Here is a 16,728-nt window from a genome sequence, read left to right on the forward strand (position 1 = left end):
TCGATCGCACATAAGTTGAGGGGATACCTATACAGGGGGCTGGACCAAATGGGCCACTGGGCCTGATCCACCAGGCTCTTCTTATGCTCTTATCTTCTGAAATGTTCATGGACAAGTAATAATAATAATAGTTGTTGTTTAGTCATTTAGTTGTGTCCGACTCATCGTGACCCCATGCACCAGAGCACGCCAGGCATTCCTGTCTGTCCAACCATCTCATCCTCTGTCGTCCCCTTCTCCTTATGCCCTCAATTGTTCCCAACATCAGGGTCTTTTCCAGGGAGTCTTCTCTTCTCATGAGGTGGCCAAAGTATTGGAGCCTCAGCTTCAGGATCTGTCCTTCCAGTGAACACTATTATTATTATTATTATTATTATTATTATTATTATTATTATTATTATTATTATTTTATTTTATTTTTTATTTATACCCCACCCATCTGGCTGAGTTTCCCCAGCCACTCAAGTGAGTCAAACACATGAAAACAGTATTTTGGAAACTGAAAAGACTTGAGTACTAGGCTAGAACCCTATTTGTGCTATCAACTACCGGTAACTACATAGTTCGGGTCATGTTCCCAGAACACATATAAAACTAAGGAAGCCAAACCAATCCAAATAGGTTGAATCCTATTCATCCTAGAATATCATACATTATTTGTCCTTGGCTTCTGTTTAGTATTAGCTCTGTAGGCAATGAACTGAAATCCCTGGGGGCAGGTTTCTCTGCTGGCGTTTACTCAGGACTCAGCTATACGGCTGCAAATAAAATGTTTTAAGTCTGCTTTAAGTGCGATATACAATGTGACACTAGATGGCGATTGTGAGCCTTATGGAAAATTCAATGTATTTTTAAAAATGCTTTTTAAAAAAGCATTTTCAGAGTGATTTTTATATGTTTGTAGTTTCCACCCCAGTTTGTAGCAGAGAAGGAATGTTGGTATGATTGCAAGAGCTTCTCTCCTGTCCTGCATTTAATACCAGCATTTGTTCCGGTCCATGTCAAGGCCTTTGCCAATTGGGAATGATGTTTTGTGCCCACTCTGGCCTCCTAGCAAGGAAGATGTTTCCTTCTGGGCCAAGGCATCTGTTTCCCTGCATTGCAATAACTCCCATGAGCAAAAGGGAGGCAATTATCTCACACACAGCGTGGTTTGAAGATGAAAAGCAGCCTGACTTTCTGCCAGGAAGGTTATTACTGGAACTCTGAAAGAAGCAACTTCTGTGCGCCTTCTAAAAACGTCCCATTTATTTATTTGGTGGCTTTTGCTGCAGCTTGTAGCAGCTTACCGATGCATTTGCCCATATGCATCAAGAATGCCAGGTGTTGCATATTTCTGTCGTTTCCTATGCACACACACTGGGATGCATTTGTACACATGCAAACATTTCTGGCTGCTCTTAACCCCACAAGCCATGTGGCGATGAGATGGTACACATTATTATTTATTTATTTATTTATTTATTTAATTTGTATGCTGCCCTTCATCTGAATATCACAGGACATTTTACAACATAAAAAACAAAATGAAAACATAAAAATTATAATGAAAACACAAAATACATAATGAAAGCAAAAGCAAAATACAGTGGTAGCCCATGTTACGTACGTGATCCGTTCTGGGTCGCAGTACGTAATGCGGGTGTGCATATCATGAACGCACACAAAAAACCCCAAAAAAATTCGTGTGACATTCCTGAATGTGAATTTTTCAGTTGGACCACTCTGTATTCAGAAGCACTTTTATAGACAAGGCAGCAGGAATAGAGTCCCAGGTCAGGCCTCCCGGGGCTCACAGACTTCAGCCCTGTGTATTTGTGTGTTTCACTTGTGTGCTTCTATAGCATCAGGCCAGCCTCTCCCCTGTCTGTGTTCACCACAGTTTGGTGGAGTTGGGGAGTGACAGGGATGTAGTCTACTCATTTTAAACATAATGCCACATTTCCCAGCCTTCAGTTGTGGGAAGTGGGTTGCAGGAGTGCTAACCCCTCCTTATTATGTACCAGAGGTGACCTCTTGGGTGGTTTGGAAGGTAGACACAATACTTTAGTCATAAACTTGTTGCTCTGGAGCCTGTTCTGGGGCAAATATTTGCTGCAGGGAGAGGGAGAGGTGGGGAGAGAGGGAAAGAGAGAGACCGCTTGGGTACTCAAGAAGCTTCACTACTCTTGTGTGCTATTGTTTTCTCTACCCAGGGCATGAGGACCTCTTCGGATGCTGCCAAAGCAAGAACTTCATAGGAGCTCCTTGCTCTTACTTTGCTGTCCATGTGATGGGTGCCCTTCTCCTATTTATGACCGATGGGATCCTGGTAAGAGCAACAATTGAGGAGTCAGACCTACCCAATTTGCACTACTGGGGCACTCCAGATTCCCTAGAATGGGCTGAACAAGTGCTTTCCAGACTGTCTTTTACTTGATCTGTGTAGCTTGGCTTGAGTGCTCATGGAGAGCTTTCAGCTAAAACAGGGGTTGGCAAACTTACCCGGCCTTGGGCCGGTTCCTCCGGCGCCGCGGTGGGCCGGAGGGCGGGGGAGCATGCGCCCATACGTGCGCACACTCGCTTTTTCTGGCGCACTTCCAGGTCGGGGTGGCGCTGGAAATAGCTTGTGCATGTGCGTAGGGGCCTCCACAGACCCAGAAGTTCACCGGAAATGGCGCTTGCGCATGCGCACAAGCTATTTCCGGCGTCAGAGGTGTTCTGTGTGGGTTAGCAGTGTCTGCCCAGGGAGGTGGTGTTCAACCAACTTTGCTGAGGATTGTACTCTCTCTGACAGATAAGGTGACAGTGTGGGAGTGCTGTTAGATTCATCTTTATCTCTTAGGCCTCCAGGGTCACGAGTTCCTTCTGTCGGTTGTGGCTAATCCACCAGCTGCAGTCCTTCCTGAGTAGATACGATCTTGATCGTTGTCCATGCCCTGGTAACTTTGAGGGTGGGCTACATGGGGCTGCCTTTGAAAACTATTCAGAAATTGCAGCTAGCCCAGCACACTAACTTCGTTTCCTAACATGGATTGAGTGAAGAGCTCACATCTGGCTGCACTGAAACACCATCCCTGGCTTCCAATGACATTTAAGGTGCTGCTCTTAACTCTCAAAGCCCTTCATGGCTTAGGACTCAAATATTTTGTGGGATTGCCTTGTCCCATCTCAATCTGTTCATTCACCGACATCCCCATCACAGGCCCCTGCTGTCTGAAGTGTGGTGTGTGGTTACTGCACAGATGGAGGGCCTTTTCTGTGGTGGCTCCTCATCCTTGGAATGCCCTTTTCAAGGAAGCCCACCCAGAGAGCTCATGACTAAAACTTAGGTGCCAAGCAAAAGCATTTCTGTTTTCCCCAGGCTTTTCAGAACTGCTAAGGCAAGCATTCTTTAATGCTAAAAAGTAAAATAACTTGAAATGCACTATTGTGATTTCAGTTTGTTTTAATTTTGTATATTGGTTTGTATGTGTTAGTAAACCAATTATTTTACATTATGCTTTTTCATTTCTTACTACTGTGTGTGTGTCCTGGGATTATAGATCTATATTGAAGGTTTGTGTGGTATATAGATTATGTACGTAAGTAAATCTGATGGAGTGTGGGTTGGTCTCTCCTGCAGGGCGAGTATTCTGGGTTTGTGTACAGCTACGCCGTGGAGGAGCCACTCTCCGTGGGACACAAGGTGGCTGGTTACCTGCCCAGCCTCTTCTGGGGATTCATCACTCTGGGCCGGCTTATCTCCATCCCTGTGTCCTACAGAATGAAGCCAGCAACTATGGTTTTCATCAATGTGGTATGGCGAAATCTTCTTCTCCCTCGCTTTCAAGGTAGCAGAGAGGCTTATTCTGGCTATGGCGTGTCTGCCAGTAACATGGATATAACCAGCGATTGGCACCCTCATTTGGAAGCAAGAACATATTATTCTTGCAGCTGAGGGCAATGCAAGCAAATTGGTTAGAGCAGGAATGGGAAAGCTGTGGCCCTTCAGACATCATTGGACTCCAGCTCCAAGCAACCCCAAGCTGAACAACCTCTGGGTGGCCCCAGGCTCCCTACTCCTGGGTCAGACTGATAAGACATTTCATTCAGAGAACCCTGGAAGTTGTGCTGAAGTGGGGGGGGGGCGGACTGGAGATCTCTAGCAAAGCAGTCTCCTTATCCTTGCATGCCTTCCAATTCCAGGGTTTCTTGAGGGAGTTGTTAGTAGGGTCGGGCGATATATCAATATACTGTCTTATATCGATATTAAGAGCAAATTGTGATAACCGTTTCTTTTTTAATTACCTGGCAATGTATCATGAATTGTGTGTGTGTGTGTGTGTGTGTGTGTGTGTGCGTACAATAGTCAAAAAACACGGTATTGCAAAAATTGGGAAGCTGGTGCTGCTTCCTGACCTGTGCAGCCGTTGCTATTGCTAACTCTGCCTTAGCGACATTTCTGTGCATCCTGTAGCAGCAGCAGCAGCAAGCTGATGCAAAAATTGCTCTTTGAGGAATTGTGTGTGCACTGCCTCGGCTCTCTGTCTCCCCTGCCTGCCTGCCTCCCTCCTCAGTGCTCTGTCTCCTGAGCAGGCGGAGCTTGACAGCCTCCAAGTTGGAACTTCCCTCCCTCAGAGACCCCAGGTTCTTGTTGAAAGGCAGGCACCAGGCTGGTAGGTGGCTTAGGTAGAAGCATGGCTCCTGGAATGGAGCCCCTTCTCTCCTCCTGTTCTCACGTAAAAATATAAACTGAGGTAATAATAGAAAGAAGAAAAAAACACTGCTCTAGCATAAAAAGCCAATTCCCTCTTTCCCCTGTTGTGTTTGTGGGTGTGCGATTGTCTGTGTGTATGTCTCCCTCCCACCCTGCATTTGTGTTTATGTGTTTTGTGAAAAAGCAGAACACTTAAAAAATTTTTTAATTAAACCAGCCTCTCTCTGCTGGCAGGCAGCAGGTTGTCTTAACTTTACTCTAAAGTAGTTATCTCCCGCCCCTCCGCTTCCCCTGTCCCAAGCAAGCTGCAGAGAAACTGCAACCACCAAAACCACGTTTGTCATGCCTTAATCTTATATAGGCAGGAATGGATTTATGCCACAGTAACTGTGTACTGTATGTTCCTATCCATGTTCACCTCTGAATTCCATGGGGCTTACTCCCTGACCCTAATAAGCGTGTATAAAAATGCAGTCTAAATCGGTTAGTCCCAAAGGCACTAACTATGCAGGACTGTCAGCAAGGGAAGCAATAAGTTTCTAGTCCTTAAGGAAAAGAGCATCTGCCCCCTCCAACTTCTTGTCTTCTGCATCTTCTTTTCAAGAGTGTGGAGTAAGGTGGAAGGATATTATGTGGACTAGGAACTTGGAGACACAAGTCCACTTGGACATGAAGCTCACTGGATGGCCCTGAGCCTAACCCACCTCAACAGATTGTTGTGAGGATAAAATGCAGAGAAAGGAAACCATTAATACCACCTTGAGCTCATTGGAGGGAAGGTAGAATGTATTTTTTAAAAAAATACAAATAAGGAGTACAGCCAGCGGTGCAGACAAGCAGAGTAGAAGCAATTTGCTGTGTCCTGGGTTAGTGAAACGAGTCTGCTCTTTGCCCCCGCTGTGATGTCTGCTGGGGACATCGGATACGCTAGTTGAGCTTGGCGGCCATATCTGTAAAATCAAAGGGGAATTTTTGATGTGCTGCACTAGTAGCATCAAGTGGTGATTTTCATGCACGAAATGGCTCAGATCAGCCGCCTTCTGCTAAAGCTCTTATCTAAGACACGCAACGTGTGTCTTTTCTGAAGCAGTTTCCATGTTCAGCTGGGCATTATCGGGAGACGAGATACCAAATGATGCTCGCATGTCTGTGAATCTCTCCAGAGGCAAAGCTCATACAGTCGGGGTTGTTTCTTCCCCTCTGGTGGCAGTGGTGGTTACTCAGTCTTTTTAGCTGAGCACAAAAATTTTCTTACTCCATATTTATTTCACTTTTTTTTTTCTCCATTCCTTTTATGTCATTGCAGCTTGGAGTGCTTGTAACATTCTTCCTGCTCCTGATCTTTTCCTACAGCGTTGTCTTTTTGTTTGTGGGGACTGCCTCCCTGGGCCTGTTCCTCAGCAGCACTTTCCCTAGTGTCCTGGCCTACACTGAAGACATCCTCCAGTACAAAGGTAAACCAGATCTCTCCTCGTTCTTCCTTTCTACCAAGAAAGAATAGCTTCAACAACCACAATAAAAGCAGACCCCTTTAAATGAGGAGCATGCTTTTAACTTTCCAATATAAGGTAATCCCTGGTTTGTTTGTTTTAATTTTTTGGCACAAACTAAGCAAACAACTAAATCCTCTGCGTATATGTTTAACTGTAGGCAACTCCCATCAGTCCTGACCTTGCTGGGACTCATGGGACTTGTAGTCCAACAGCATCTGGAAGGTAACAGGTTGGTTACCATTGTCTGTTATGTTCACTGGAGCTTACTGCCAGGGGAATGTGCAAGGATGACTGCTTTAAGCACTTGGTTTATCATAAAAGAGCAACATTCATGTATCTTACTCGCTTGCATAGGAAAACCGTCTCCTTTTCCGTCGGCATAACATTTGTACCACAGACTTCTGCCATTTACATTTGGGTGCCCTCCTCTGTTTCATACTTTATCACACCCCCAGGGGGTGAATTATGTGTATATTTAAAAGCATTTCTATACCACATAACATTTCAAAAATCTCCAAGAATCCTTAGTATCTTGCTCTTAAAGGTGGGACATGTGCATCTTGCTGCATCTATTCAGTCTTCCTTATCTGCTTCTTGCAAAAAGTGTAACATGGTGCCACTTTCATTCCAGGCTGTGCCACTACTGTGCTGGTGACAGGAGCAGGTATTGGAGAGATGGTTCTGCAGTTGCTGGTAGGGTCGGTAAGTGTGCAGAATCCACCAATGCCCTGCTGGGCGTAAGCTTTCTGTTGGTCAGTGCTTAGGAGACTGATTCTCATAGCCAACAGCTGCAGCACCAGTTCAGTATTGACTACAACAGGACAGAGAACCTGCTTGCTGTTTTCCCATGGGCATCTGGTGGGCCACTGTGGGGAAAGAGGATGTTGGATTAGATCAGGCGTCGGCAAGGTTATCCGGCCATAGGCCAGATCAAGCCCACGGAGAGTGTCAGTGGGCCAGACATGCGCAGCGCCATACCGGAAATCACGTCTGCGCATGTCTGTGACGGCGGACATGCGCAGCCTGATGCCGGAAATCATGTCTGTGCATGTCCGTGATGCCGAAAATTGTCTGTGCATGCTCAGACGCCGAAAATCGCACCTGCGCAGATGAGATTTTCAGCATCTGGACATGCGCAGATGCGATTTCTGGCATCTCGCTGTGTATGTCCAGCAACACTCGGCAAGTAGCCACACCACCCTGCGCTGGTTTAGTGCGGCGGGGGGTGGGTTGCCGAGCGGCGGCATGCCAAGCAGGTGGCTCGGGTGGCGGGCAGCTCGTGGGCCGGTAAAACGGGCTTCATGGGCCGCATCTGGCCCATGGGCTGGAGGTTGCCGATGTCTGGATTAGACGGTACATCGGTCTGATCCAACAGGCTTCTGATTCTCTGTGGCCCTCCAACTGTGGTTGGATTCTAGTTCCCATAATTTCTGACCATCTTCAGTTATCCCTAGCCAGCACGGCTGGTGACCAGGAATGATTGGAGTTGGAAGTCCAGAGTATTTGAAGGTCTGCAGGTTCCCCATCCATGGTCCAGCAGCTCAACATGAGGCTTTCCCAGCCTTATCTACTGAAGCCAGCAATTGACCCTGGGACCTTCTGCATGCAAAGCATGGGTGATATCCTGTGTACTTGTTCCATTAGTGCAAGGATCTATTCTTGTGCAATGCAACTTCTCCTCTTCTCCTCCCTCCGTCTGCACCCCATGGCCTCCCCAAATCTTTACCAGAGGTTTGGGGGGGAAACCCAGATTGGGGGTGGACATGGGGAGGTAAGCAGGAGAAGCTCCATTGTGCCAACGGAATACATTGCTTAGCATTGCTTTGGCTACAACCCTGTGTGTCCTACCACTGTCCTGACACGCTTCATAATGTTAATGACTGTCTCCATCCAAATACGCCTGCAAGAAGGAACTCACCATGTATGGAAATGCTGCTCATAGTTTTCTGGAGTTTTTAGAAAGCCAGCCTTGTTCTGAAGCTAAGACACAAGCAAAGGGCAATTGATCTGTTTCTAATAAAGTGTGAAAGGAACAGAGGAAGCAACCTTCTGCCAAGGCAATTTGTCTACCTAGGCCAGGATTGTTTGCAGCTCTCTGGGGTCTCCATAAGAATTATTCCACACCCCTTGCCACTTTTAACTGGATCGAATCTCTTATCTCCTGTATGCAAAGTGTATGCAGTACCACTCATGATGGCTATCACCTGGCAGCCTCTGGTGGCAGAACATGCAGCCTTCCGCTATCCTCATGTCATCTGTCCTGCAGCATAGCCCCTGCTTGGGAGGATGCACTTGTCCTGCTTCTCCGTCTTGCCTTCTTTCAAACCCTTGGGGAAGGCACCGTGGGGTGTGCTCACATCCTTCAGTGGCATTTGGGGTGGGGGCAGTCTTTCTCGCTCAGCCTAACCTACTTTGCAGGGTGGTTGTGAGGATAAAACGGGGGGGAGGGTAGGACAGAGGCAGAGCTAGCTGCTCTGGCACCTGGAGCGGTGCACATGCTATGCACCCGGGGGTGGGGCGAGCATCCCACGGGGGTGGGGCGGCTAGTTCCACCTCTGTCCCACCAGGGGGGTGTTGCCTACAGCAATGTCACCCCCTTTCAGGGATGACACCCTGGGCAAACCGCACCCCCCCACACACACCTTCCTCCGCCAGTGGGGTAGGAGAAGAACGGCGTGTATTACCTAGAGCTGCTAGGAGGAAGGGCAGGATACCAAATTAAGAAATAACACAGAGGTTTAACTCGAGCAAATTTCTTGACAGAGAGCCTCCTCATCCAGTGAGTGAAAAGAAAGTTTCCTGTTTTGAATCAAGGCGTTGCACAGAGTGGCTCAAGACACCTTTGCAGTTGAAAGCTGGGCAGTACATTTCTTGAAGTACTGTTCTTTCCCTTCTGAGACAGGTTTTCTGGCAGGTGGACACCCTAGGGAAACAGATGGCATCTGCTGCTTTCTCTGAAGGTCAGGCAATCTGTCTGAAACAGCCCACTCATGGGAAATGGATTCTATCCAACCCCCGTCAGCACGGCTGGGGCACTCTTGACGTTATTCCTCTGGCTCCCAGACCCATTCAAGGCAATGTGTGGCTCTCATTAGGCGCGACGGCTGCCCTGAACCTTGCTGTTTTTTCTTTTGCGACAGATCATTCATGACCAGGGCAGTTACAGTTTCCTAGTGTGTGGGACCATCTTTGGAGCCTTTGCCTTCGTTTTCTACATCTTCCTTCTGTTTTCCCACAGGATGCACCCTCAACCCCAATCAGGTAAGGGCTGCCAGCCCATTATCCCAACCTCTCTCCCTTCCTTCCACACTTCTGAAAAGAATGGAAGAGGGGGGTACGGCGTTAGTGCAGAGCAAGCCAGGGGTGTCTTGCTCCAAGGAGAAAATGCAAGGAAGTGTTTGCTTTACAGCTGCTTCCTGCCTGTTCTTCCTGCCTGGCTTGGCCCACAATGATCTGTCTGGCACCCCGAACTTTATTTTCTTTACTGTTGGACGAAGAGGCTAGGGGATGAAATAAAGCACTTTTTAAAAACAATATAGCAGGAAAGTTGGGGTGGAGGAAGAGCTTAAAAGGTGCTAAATCAATTTTTAAAAACAAGCATGAGTCAGCTTTCCTTGCTTAAGCTGCAAACAGGGAGAAGTAGGATATAAATGCAGCAACAACTAAATAAGCATGGTTTGTTTTACCCACACATGTTGCAGACTGGTGCACACAACTCACCCTGTAGAATGGGGGAAACAGGCCGCAAAGCTGTCAACTCACGTATTTCTATTGCGGTCAACTAACCAATAGAGAATACAAAATTGCAGTCTCGGTAGACCCAATAATTTAAAAATTACAATCTAAGTCATAGCAGAAGTAAGACAGCTGGCGTAGCTTTGCATCTGTACCAGCACTTGTAGCATGGAGAGAAACAAATAAGCCACAATCTGAAGCCAAGGCTTGTTCCTGCCTTCCCAGTTGTGGTTTTATTTTATTCTCCCCAAAACAAACCAGAGTTTGGGTTGCAGCCAGTGGTTCCATAAACTTCCCCTGCTTGGGTAAGGGAGGAGCAGAGCAGGTGCGCTTTGAGCTTTGTGCATGGGATGGTTAAACTAATCCTATCTCCACACAGCCGCTGTCAACATGAGTGTCTTACTACAGGGTATTAAGTCCATTGTTTTTCCAGATAAATAAATAGAGATACGAGCTCAACTGAGTTAGGTGTAGAATGTATTATGCAAGTAGTAGCAAATGTCCCATTATGAGCTGAAGTGGCTCACCAGGTGGGACAGAGCCACTGGCTAGCTTCCTAACAGGAGGGTTGCTATTGCTTACCGGGAGAGAGATGGATGAGGCAGTGGGCACAGTGCAAATGCACTGGTAGGCGCACCAGATTAGCTCCACTGGTGCGTTCATGCCATGCCGATTTCTGCACGATCTCACCACCCTCCCACAGTAAACAAGAGTGACCCACCTGCTGGGAAGATAATGGAGCAGCTTCACCCCACGACCCGATTAAGAGCCAGTTGTAGGCAAGACTCGGAACTACCCAGTGCAGTGCCATGAAGACACAGTGAACCAAGAAAAGTGAAATGGAAATGCATGTCTCAGAACATGCAGGCAACCCCCCCCCACCCCAATCAAAGAGCACAACTATAAACGTAGCTCTCTTTGATGTGTGCACATGGTTGTGTTTGGAAAGGGTAGAAGGTGAGTAGCCTGCTAATGATTTCCACCTTAAAAGTCAAAGCTCACCCACCGGCTGTTTCGTTTCTTAATGGCTGCTGAGAGGAATCTTGTTTTGCAGATATGGATCTGTCACCGGACAAGCCACCACCATCAATGGAAGAACCTGGACTTTATCAGAGCTAAAGGAAGCCGTGAGTTTGTATTTGGATCAAGCACACAGTCACACCAACCAAAAGAAAGATTTGCTCTTACCGCCTGGTTTAAAACTACCTGGATTTTCTATTCTCAGACTTGTCGGTTGCAACTCGTTCACATCAGCCAGTCGGCCCGTCACTGGAGAAGAATTACTGTAGCAAGAATGAAGACTAGAAGGGCTGAAATCTTGACATGTGAAAGTTTAACTCCTCTGGTAACCTCCCATATCCCTTCAGGAGCACAGGCAGTTCCTGTCACTTTAGAACCTTGGGGTGGTGGGAGGCTTCCTAAAGTTTATTCACTGCAAACCAAGAGGCAGCTGTAGGTATTTCTAATTTGATCAAGTTGCAAAATGTTTGCTGCAGCATTATGAACTCTATTCACTGATGCTGTACTTCAGGCATCCAGAATTTTATTTTATTTTTGTAAAAATACTGCATCACCCAGGTTGAAGTATTCAAGTTTTGTGTGTCTCCAGATGGGATTTCACATGGCGGAAATGCCTAGGCAGTGGCAAAGGGACAGTGCAACTAATGGTGGGTTGAGTTCAGCGGACGGTTCACAATTAGTACAGTAGAAGGAATAGGAGAGCTGTAGGCTACTTCTGTTGATGGGGCGGCTTTACCCATGAAGTATGAAAATTTTGAAGTACATGAAGCCGAACATCAAGTCTCTTCCATTTGTGCAATATAATGAGGTGCCTTCCGGAAGCAGAACTTGAGAGGTACTGAATATCAAGAAGGCAGCCATGTTCTTGACTGTTCTAAAGAGAGAAGGTATTGGGATAGTTTAAAACTTAGCTTTAGCAAACTTGAGCTGGCTTTGTTGCAATTTCTATCCCACAGATAGATATACATGTGTGTGTGTATATTAAGGAATGTTTAATGTGATTGCTCTTGTCGCATGAACTCGTGGAGTAACTAAGATGGGACCCAGCAACTTCACTCAAGTAGAGCTATTTTCCCCTAGAGGCTTGTTGCACTGCTCATTTCAAAATTGTGCATTATACTGAATTTTTCTGTTGTCATTTGCCTTCAATTGCTATGTTGCATGGGTATGCACCCTCATCTTTGATTTCCATGTTGTCCAATCCTTAAAATATACCCGCCTTGATTACAGAGCTTGTGTCATCTTGTGCTCTAAGTTTATATATATGTGTTGGACCACAGCCTTTTCCAGTGGACTACCTACAGCAACTGCTCCCTAGGATTCTTGGACAAGAAGGCAGAACCAGGTAGACCTTAACCCAATTAAGCAAAATATTGTTATTTCTCATGTGAACCTGAGCAACAATATAACTTGTCTTTAACAGAATGTTAGCATTGCAAGAATATTGAGTTCTCATGCTGGTTTACAGCAAGCCATAGTTTACCAGGTGTGGGTGAAACAGCAAAATATCATTTGCCATAAACCAGCAGTGGGGACTTTTAATTTTATTCCACTGTGCACATGAAGAACATGCTTGAGCAAAAATTACACCTGCTTGTTTATGGCAAACCATGCTTCGCTGTTGTATCTAACAGCGATTACGATTGTTCTACTAAATAGGTATAGCTTCTGTAACTGAAAAGGTGTATGAAGATTGCTGTAATAGCTAAAAATAACTACAAAAACAACACATGTGCCTGCTCAGGAAACATCACTTAGAAAACTGGAACCTTGATAAATTCTCCTGAACTGTTTCAGATGCACCACGGGTGCAAGGCAAGAGACCTGAATGAGTTAAAGCTTTAAGGTATTGGGCTCTAAGAAAAAGGAATCTTTTTGGGGGGGATAATTTAATTCAAGCAGAAAACTGTCGTAAACTGGCACTGAATGGCTGTATACACACCATCCCTTGAAAGCACACCAAAACCCTAGGCACTGTGGTTTACCCCTCAAAGCTATACTTCCCAGCACTGCTAAACTACAGTTTCCATCATTATTTGGGGCAGGAGGTGTTTTAAATGTATGGTTTGTAAATAGCCTAGGTTTCTTAAATTTGCTTCTCCGTGCTATTCAGGCTCGTCAAACCACAAATGGGTTAACAGTTGCAGATACTTCAAATGCCAGAAAGCAAAAAGAAAGTAGGAGGTTCACAGTCTGTTTCTTCCAAAGCAAGGTTCTCAAATTGTACCACGATGCCACCAATCTATTTTTGCTTACAGTGCTACAGCTGTGGCTGAGAAACCTAGGACAGTACTTAGCAATAAATAGGCATCATTTGAATACATTCAGATCTTCAAGAATGGTACCATCACTACTGATAGAGAAGAGGCACATTTATATATTACACAGTTCAGACAATGCTTGGTGATTACACTGCTGCTGCTACCTCTATTTCAAGAATCCAGAGTGAAATGGCTATTATAAGTGAACTTCTTTCCACTGCAGAAGAGTAACACTCCAAATAATGACATTTGTTAAAAAATATTTATTTAAAAAAATACAATTATTTTGCAATTCTGGTTGCACATATTAACATGATTTGCTACAATGTTTAAAGCCATCTTGCATTATTATACAAAACATATCCCTCTGTCAGTTCTTAAAATAAGTAATGCTTCCTCCAAACTTCTTCTTTTTTTAAAAAAAGATTACCCTAAACCTTTTTTGCACAAAAGTCTAAGCAATAGAAAACAGTCACCTGATTTCGCAGCAAAGACCTTCATTATGTTTGGATGTGCAACTTTTAATAGCAAACCAATCCACAAAAATGGCATCACTGTACAGTTCCTTGAACACTTTTAAGACTAGCTTTTGACCAAGAATTATACTCCTGTAATAAAATTGTTTCTTAAGAGGCAGATTTTTCTTCCTTTTCTAGGTAACCTGTTAACATTTTGAAGGCCTCCCTCATATCTTACCCAGAGGTGCTTATATAGTCAAAACAATAACACTGAGAACATACTTAAAACTTTGGCTATTATGCAATTGCATTACATATCAGCAATATTTTACAGAATGGCATTAACATACTGGATATATATATCAAATGGTACAGATTTTCAGTTTTTTTAAAAAATGGGAACAAAACATCAACAACCTACTTTGCCCCAGCTAAATTCACTTATTTTCCAAATAAATCCTGTTTAGCCAGCCAAACCTTCCGCACACGGAGGCTCATATATTGCATCCATTCTAAGATGCACCAACACAGTCCCCTCCGTGTTTGAGACTGCATGCATAATGCAGAACACACATGCAACCCAAGGTCCTCTGTACTAGAATGAATACTTGCCTGGGAGAAGCTAGAGCCAATTTTATTTTCTCTACAACCAGCCACACAAAGGCCTTAGGAGAAGAGCGGGGACTCTATTCCCAAAGGGAGCTAAAATAAGAAAGCCCTTTCCCTTCTGTAAACCTGCTCGGTTACTTAACAATAAGTAACAATAACCTGAGGAGCCAGCGGAACCCACTGCCAGTGCTCTTCCCTGCACTAGCCTGCTTGGGGGATGACCAATTGGAGCCCTTAAGTTGAAGACTCAAGACAGTTCTACTTTTGATGCCAGAAATGAGCAAAAGCAGAGACTTTGCCCTAGGAACAGCAGTCATTTAGAAAGCTGGGGGGCGGGGGGGAGAAAAATCAACATTGCATTAAATTATAAGTAAAATGGCAATTGCAGGAACATGCTCTGCCATCTTAAAACAGGTGTAACCCAAACAAAAAGAGATGGAAGGCTCAGATCTGAAAAGTAATGGCCACTAACATCCCAGAGCCACCACCTGAAACTCATCGGGAGCCTCTAAACCTGCTCCTCCTGCCACAAAATGGTGCCTATAAATGCACTCGGAGCAGGAGTCTTCAAGTCTTTTCAGACATAGCATTAACTCAAACATGCATTTGGAAACCCATCCCCTTGGGTGGCATCCAATGAAGTAATTCTGTTTGTGCAAGGACTTCCAGTTGTGCTACAGAACTTCTTCTCCTCTGATGCCCCCTAAATCTGTTTTGGGGGTTCCCCTAAGTTCTCTGAGAGGTAAGGGAGAGGAAGCTCCATGGCACTAACAGAACTAATTCAATGGATACCGCAGCCAGCTTCAGATCAAGTCTCCCATCATGGTAATGACTCAACACACCAACTGAAAACCAATGCACTAGACAGTGTCCTGGCAGAAAGGCAGAACATTGAAGCATTTTGGAGTCCTGGAATTTATGTAAAGTCATCTGCTCCTTCACAATATCAATTCTGGCTTTTTTTTCGTTTGCCAAGTATTTCATGCTAGAGCACCATGTTCTGGTTTCTCTCATTAGCTCCCAAGCCTCCACCTTTTGCATATTCCTGGTGATACATGGGCATGCTATTTACGAATACAAATATAGAGGGGGGAAATGCATGAATTATGCTACTGTACCCACACTGTGACGTACATAAGGCCATCTGGTAACACTGCTATAAAAAATACAAACAATATTTAAAAAATACTTTAGAACAAGACTTTTCTATACAAGTTTGAAAGAGTAGTTTAAAAAAAAACCAAACAAACTTCTAGTATGTAGCATTTAAAAGTGGTGCAACTGAACAGCAAGACCAAAAGTCAACGCCAAGCCACAGTTTCAAAACATTTCCCCAAAGAAATCTCACCACTCAAGAAGGACCAGCTAGAAAACCTGTGTAGACTCCCACATGGGAAAAGAAAAGCTTCCAGTTATTAATACAGTGCTCCACTTACATTACGGAGCCCACGGTCACAAGATGTTCTGATGGCTTTAAAGCAGGGATCAGAACAATTCATGAAACAGAGCGAGGGTCCTCTCCTTTCAGAGAAAAGCTGTCACCAAATATCAGTTGTTAGAAGCAACACTAAGTTCCTGCTTTTGGACTTTCTGTAGCACCCATTTAGCTATGCCGGGGAGATAAGATGTTGGATTATATAGACCTTTTAGCAGGATTCAGCAGGATTTTTGCTACTCGCTGATCTTCTGTGAGAAGCTCTGAGACCAAAAATAGTTAGCCAGCCCTGCTCATTTTTGCATAATTCCTATTGTGGTGCTGCTCAGCCCTGAACTGAAGGGAAGAAAGCATTAATATATATCAAAGCAGATACTGGCCCATTTTGGATGCTGAGTTCATAGCTTGCTTAAACCACTACTGTATTCAGTAGCTGGGAACAAATGACAAAACTGTGTGCTCCGGCCTCAGCAAGCTGTATTGTGGTTTAATGTTGATTTACTAGCCAGGATATTAAACTAGAGTCTGAAGATGGTTTAGGATTGGGGTGAACATTCAGTTCCCCATTTGGGATGCAACAGCTAAACGTCGCTTTATTAAACCAAGAAGCAAGCAGTGAAATAGTCATGCTGCTCAATTCCACCTACTAAGCCAGCCTTTCTCAACCTTGGGTCCCCAGATGTTTTTGGCCTACAACTCCCACCATCCCTGACCACTGGTCCTGCTACCTAGGGATGATGGGAGTTGTAGGCCAAAAACATCTGGGGACCCAAGGTTGAGAAAGGCTGTCTAAGCTATGGTTTAGCAAGATGGGAATTATCACTGTCTGTTAAGATTATTAGTAACTTTACCCAAGCATCTCCAAGCAACTAACGAATATGATACGCAACATGTGAAAAGCAAAATAAAGCAAAGCACAATACAAGGTAATCAAATAGTATCCCTCCATCTTTTAAGATAGGTCCAACCACTACAGCCCCTGTGGGGGGGGGGGGAGATGTGTATCCTAATCAGGCCACAACCCATTACAGTGGTACCT

At 45.0% G+C, this 16,728-nt stretch overlaps 2 protein-coding genes across 4 annotated transcripts in view; one reads left to right on the forward strand and one right to left on the reverse strand.

The window, feature by feature from the left end:
• The window catches only part of LOC117048685 (major facilitator superfamily domain-containing protein 4A-like), a 42,637-nt gene extending 31,355 nt beyond the window's left edge, over positions 1–11,282 (forward strand). Inside the window, exons 5-10 of the mRNA XM_033152829.1 lie at positions 2,196–2,311; positions 3,605–3,778; positions 5,985–6,132; positions 6,803–6,873; positions 9,312–9,432; positions 10,961–11,282. Of these exons, the coding sequence (XP_033008720.1) occupies positions 2,196–2,311; positions 3,605–3,778; positions 5,985–6,132; positions 6,803–6,873; positions 9,312–9,432; positions 10,961–11,025 (695 nt within the window). The 3' untranslated portion in view covers positions 11,026–11,282. The remainder of the gene's footprint in view (positions 1–2,195; positions 2,312–3,604; positions 3,779–5,984; positions 6,133–6,802; positions 6,874–9,311; positions 9,433–10,960) is intronic.
• Positions 1–16,728, reverse strand: part of LOC117048687 (ETS domain-containing protein Elk-4-like) — a 140,382-nt gene that overhangs the window by 107,691 nt on the left and 15,963 nt on the right. Inside the window, exon 6 of one of the 3 annotated variants that reach the window (XM_033152834.1) lies at positions 7,019–7,037. The exons of the other annotated variants lie outside the window; for them this stretch is intronic. The gene's annotated coding sequence lies outside the window, so the exon portion shown is untranslated. Of the gene's footprint in view, positions 1–7,018; positions 7,038–16,728 lie in introns of those variants that run through there. 3 annotated transcript variants of the gene reach the window in all.

The sequence above is a fragment of the Lacerta agilis genome, chromosome 6 (genome assembly GCF_009819535.1).
Source record: "Lacerta agilis isolate rLacAgi1 chromosome 6, rLacAgi1.pri, whole genome shotgun sequence".
NCBI lineage: Eukaryota > Metazoa > Chordata > Lepidosauria > Squamata > Lacertidae > Lacerta > Lacerta agilis.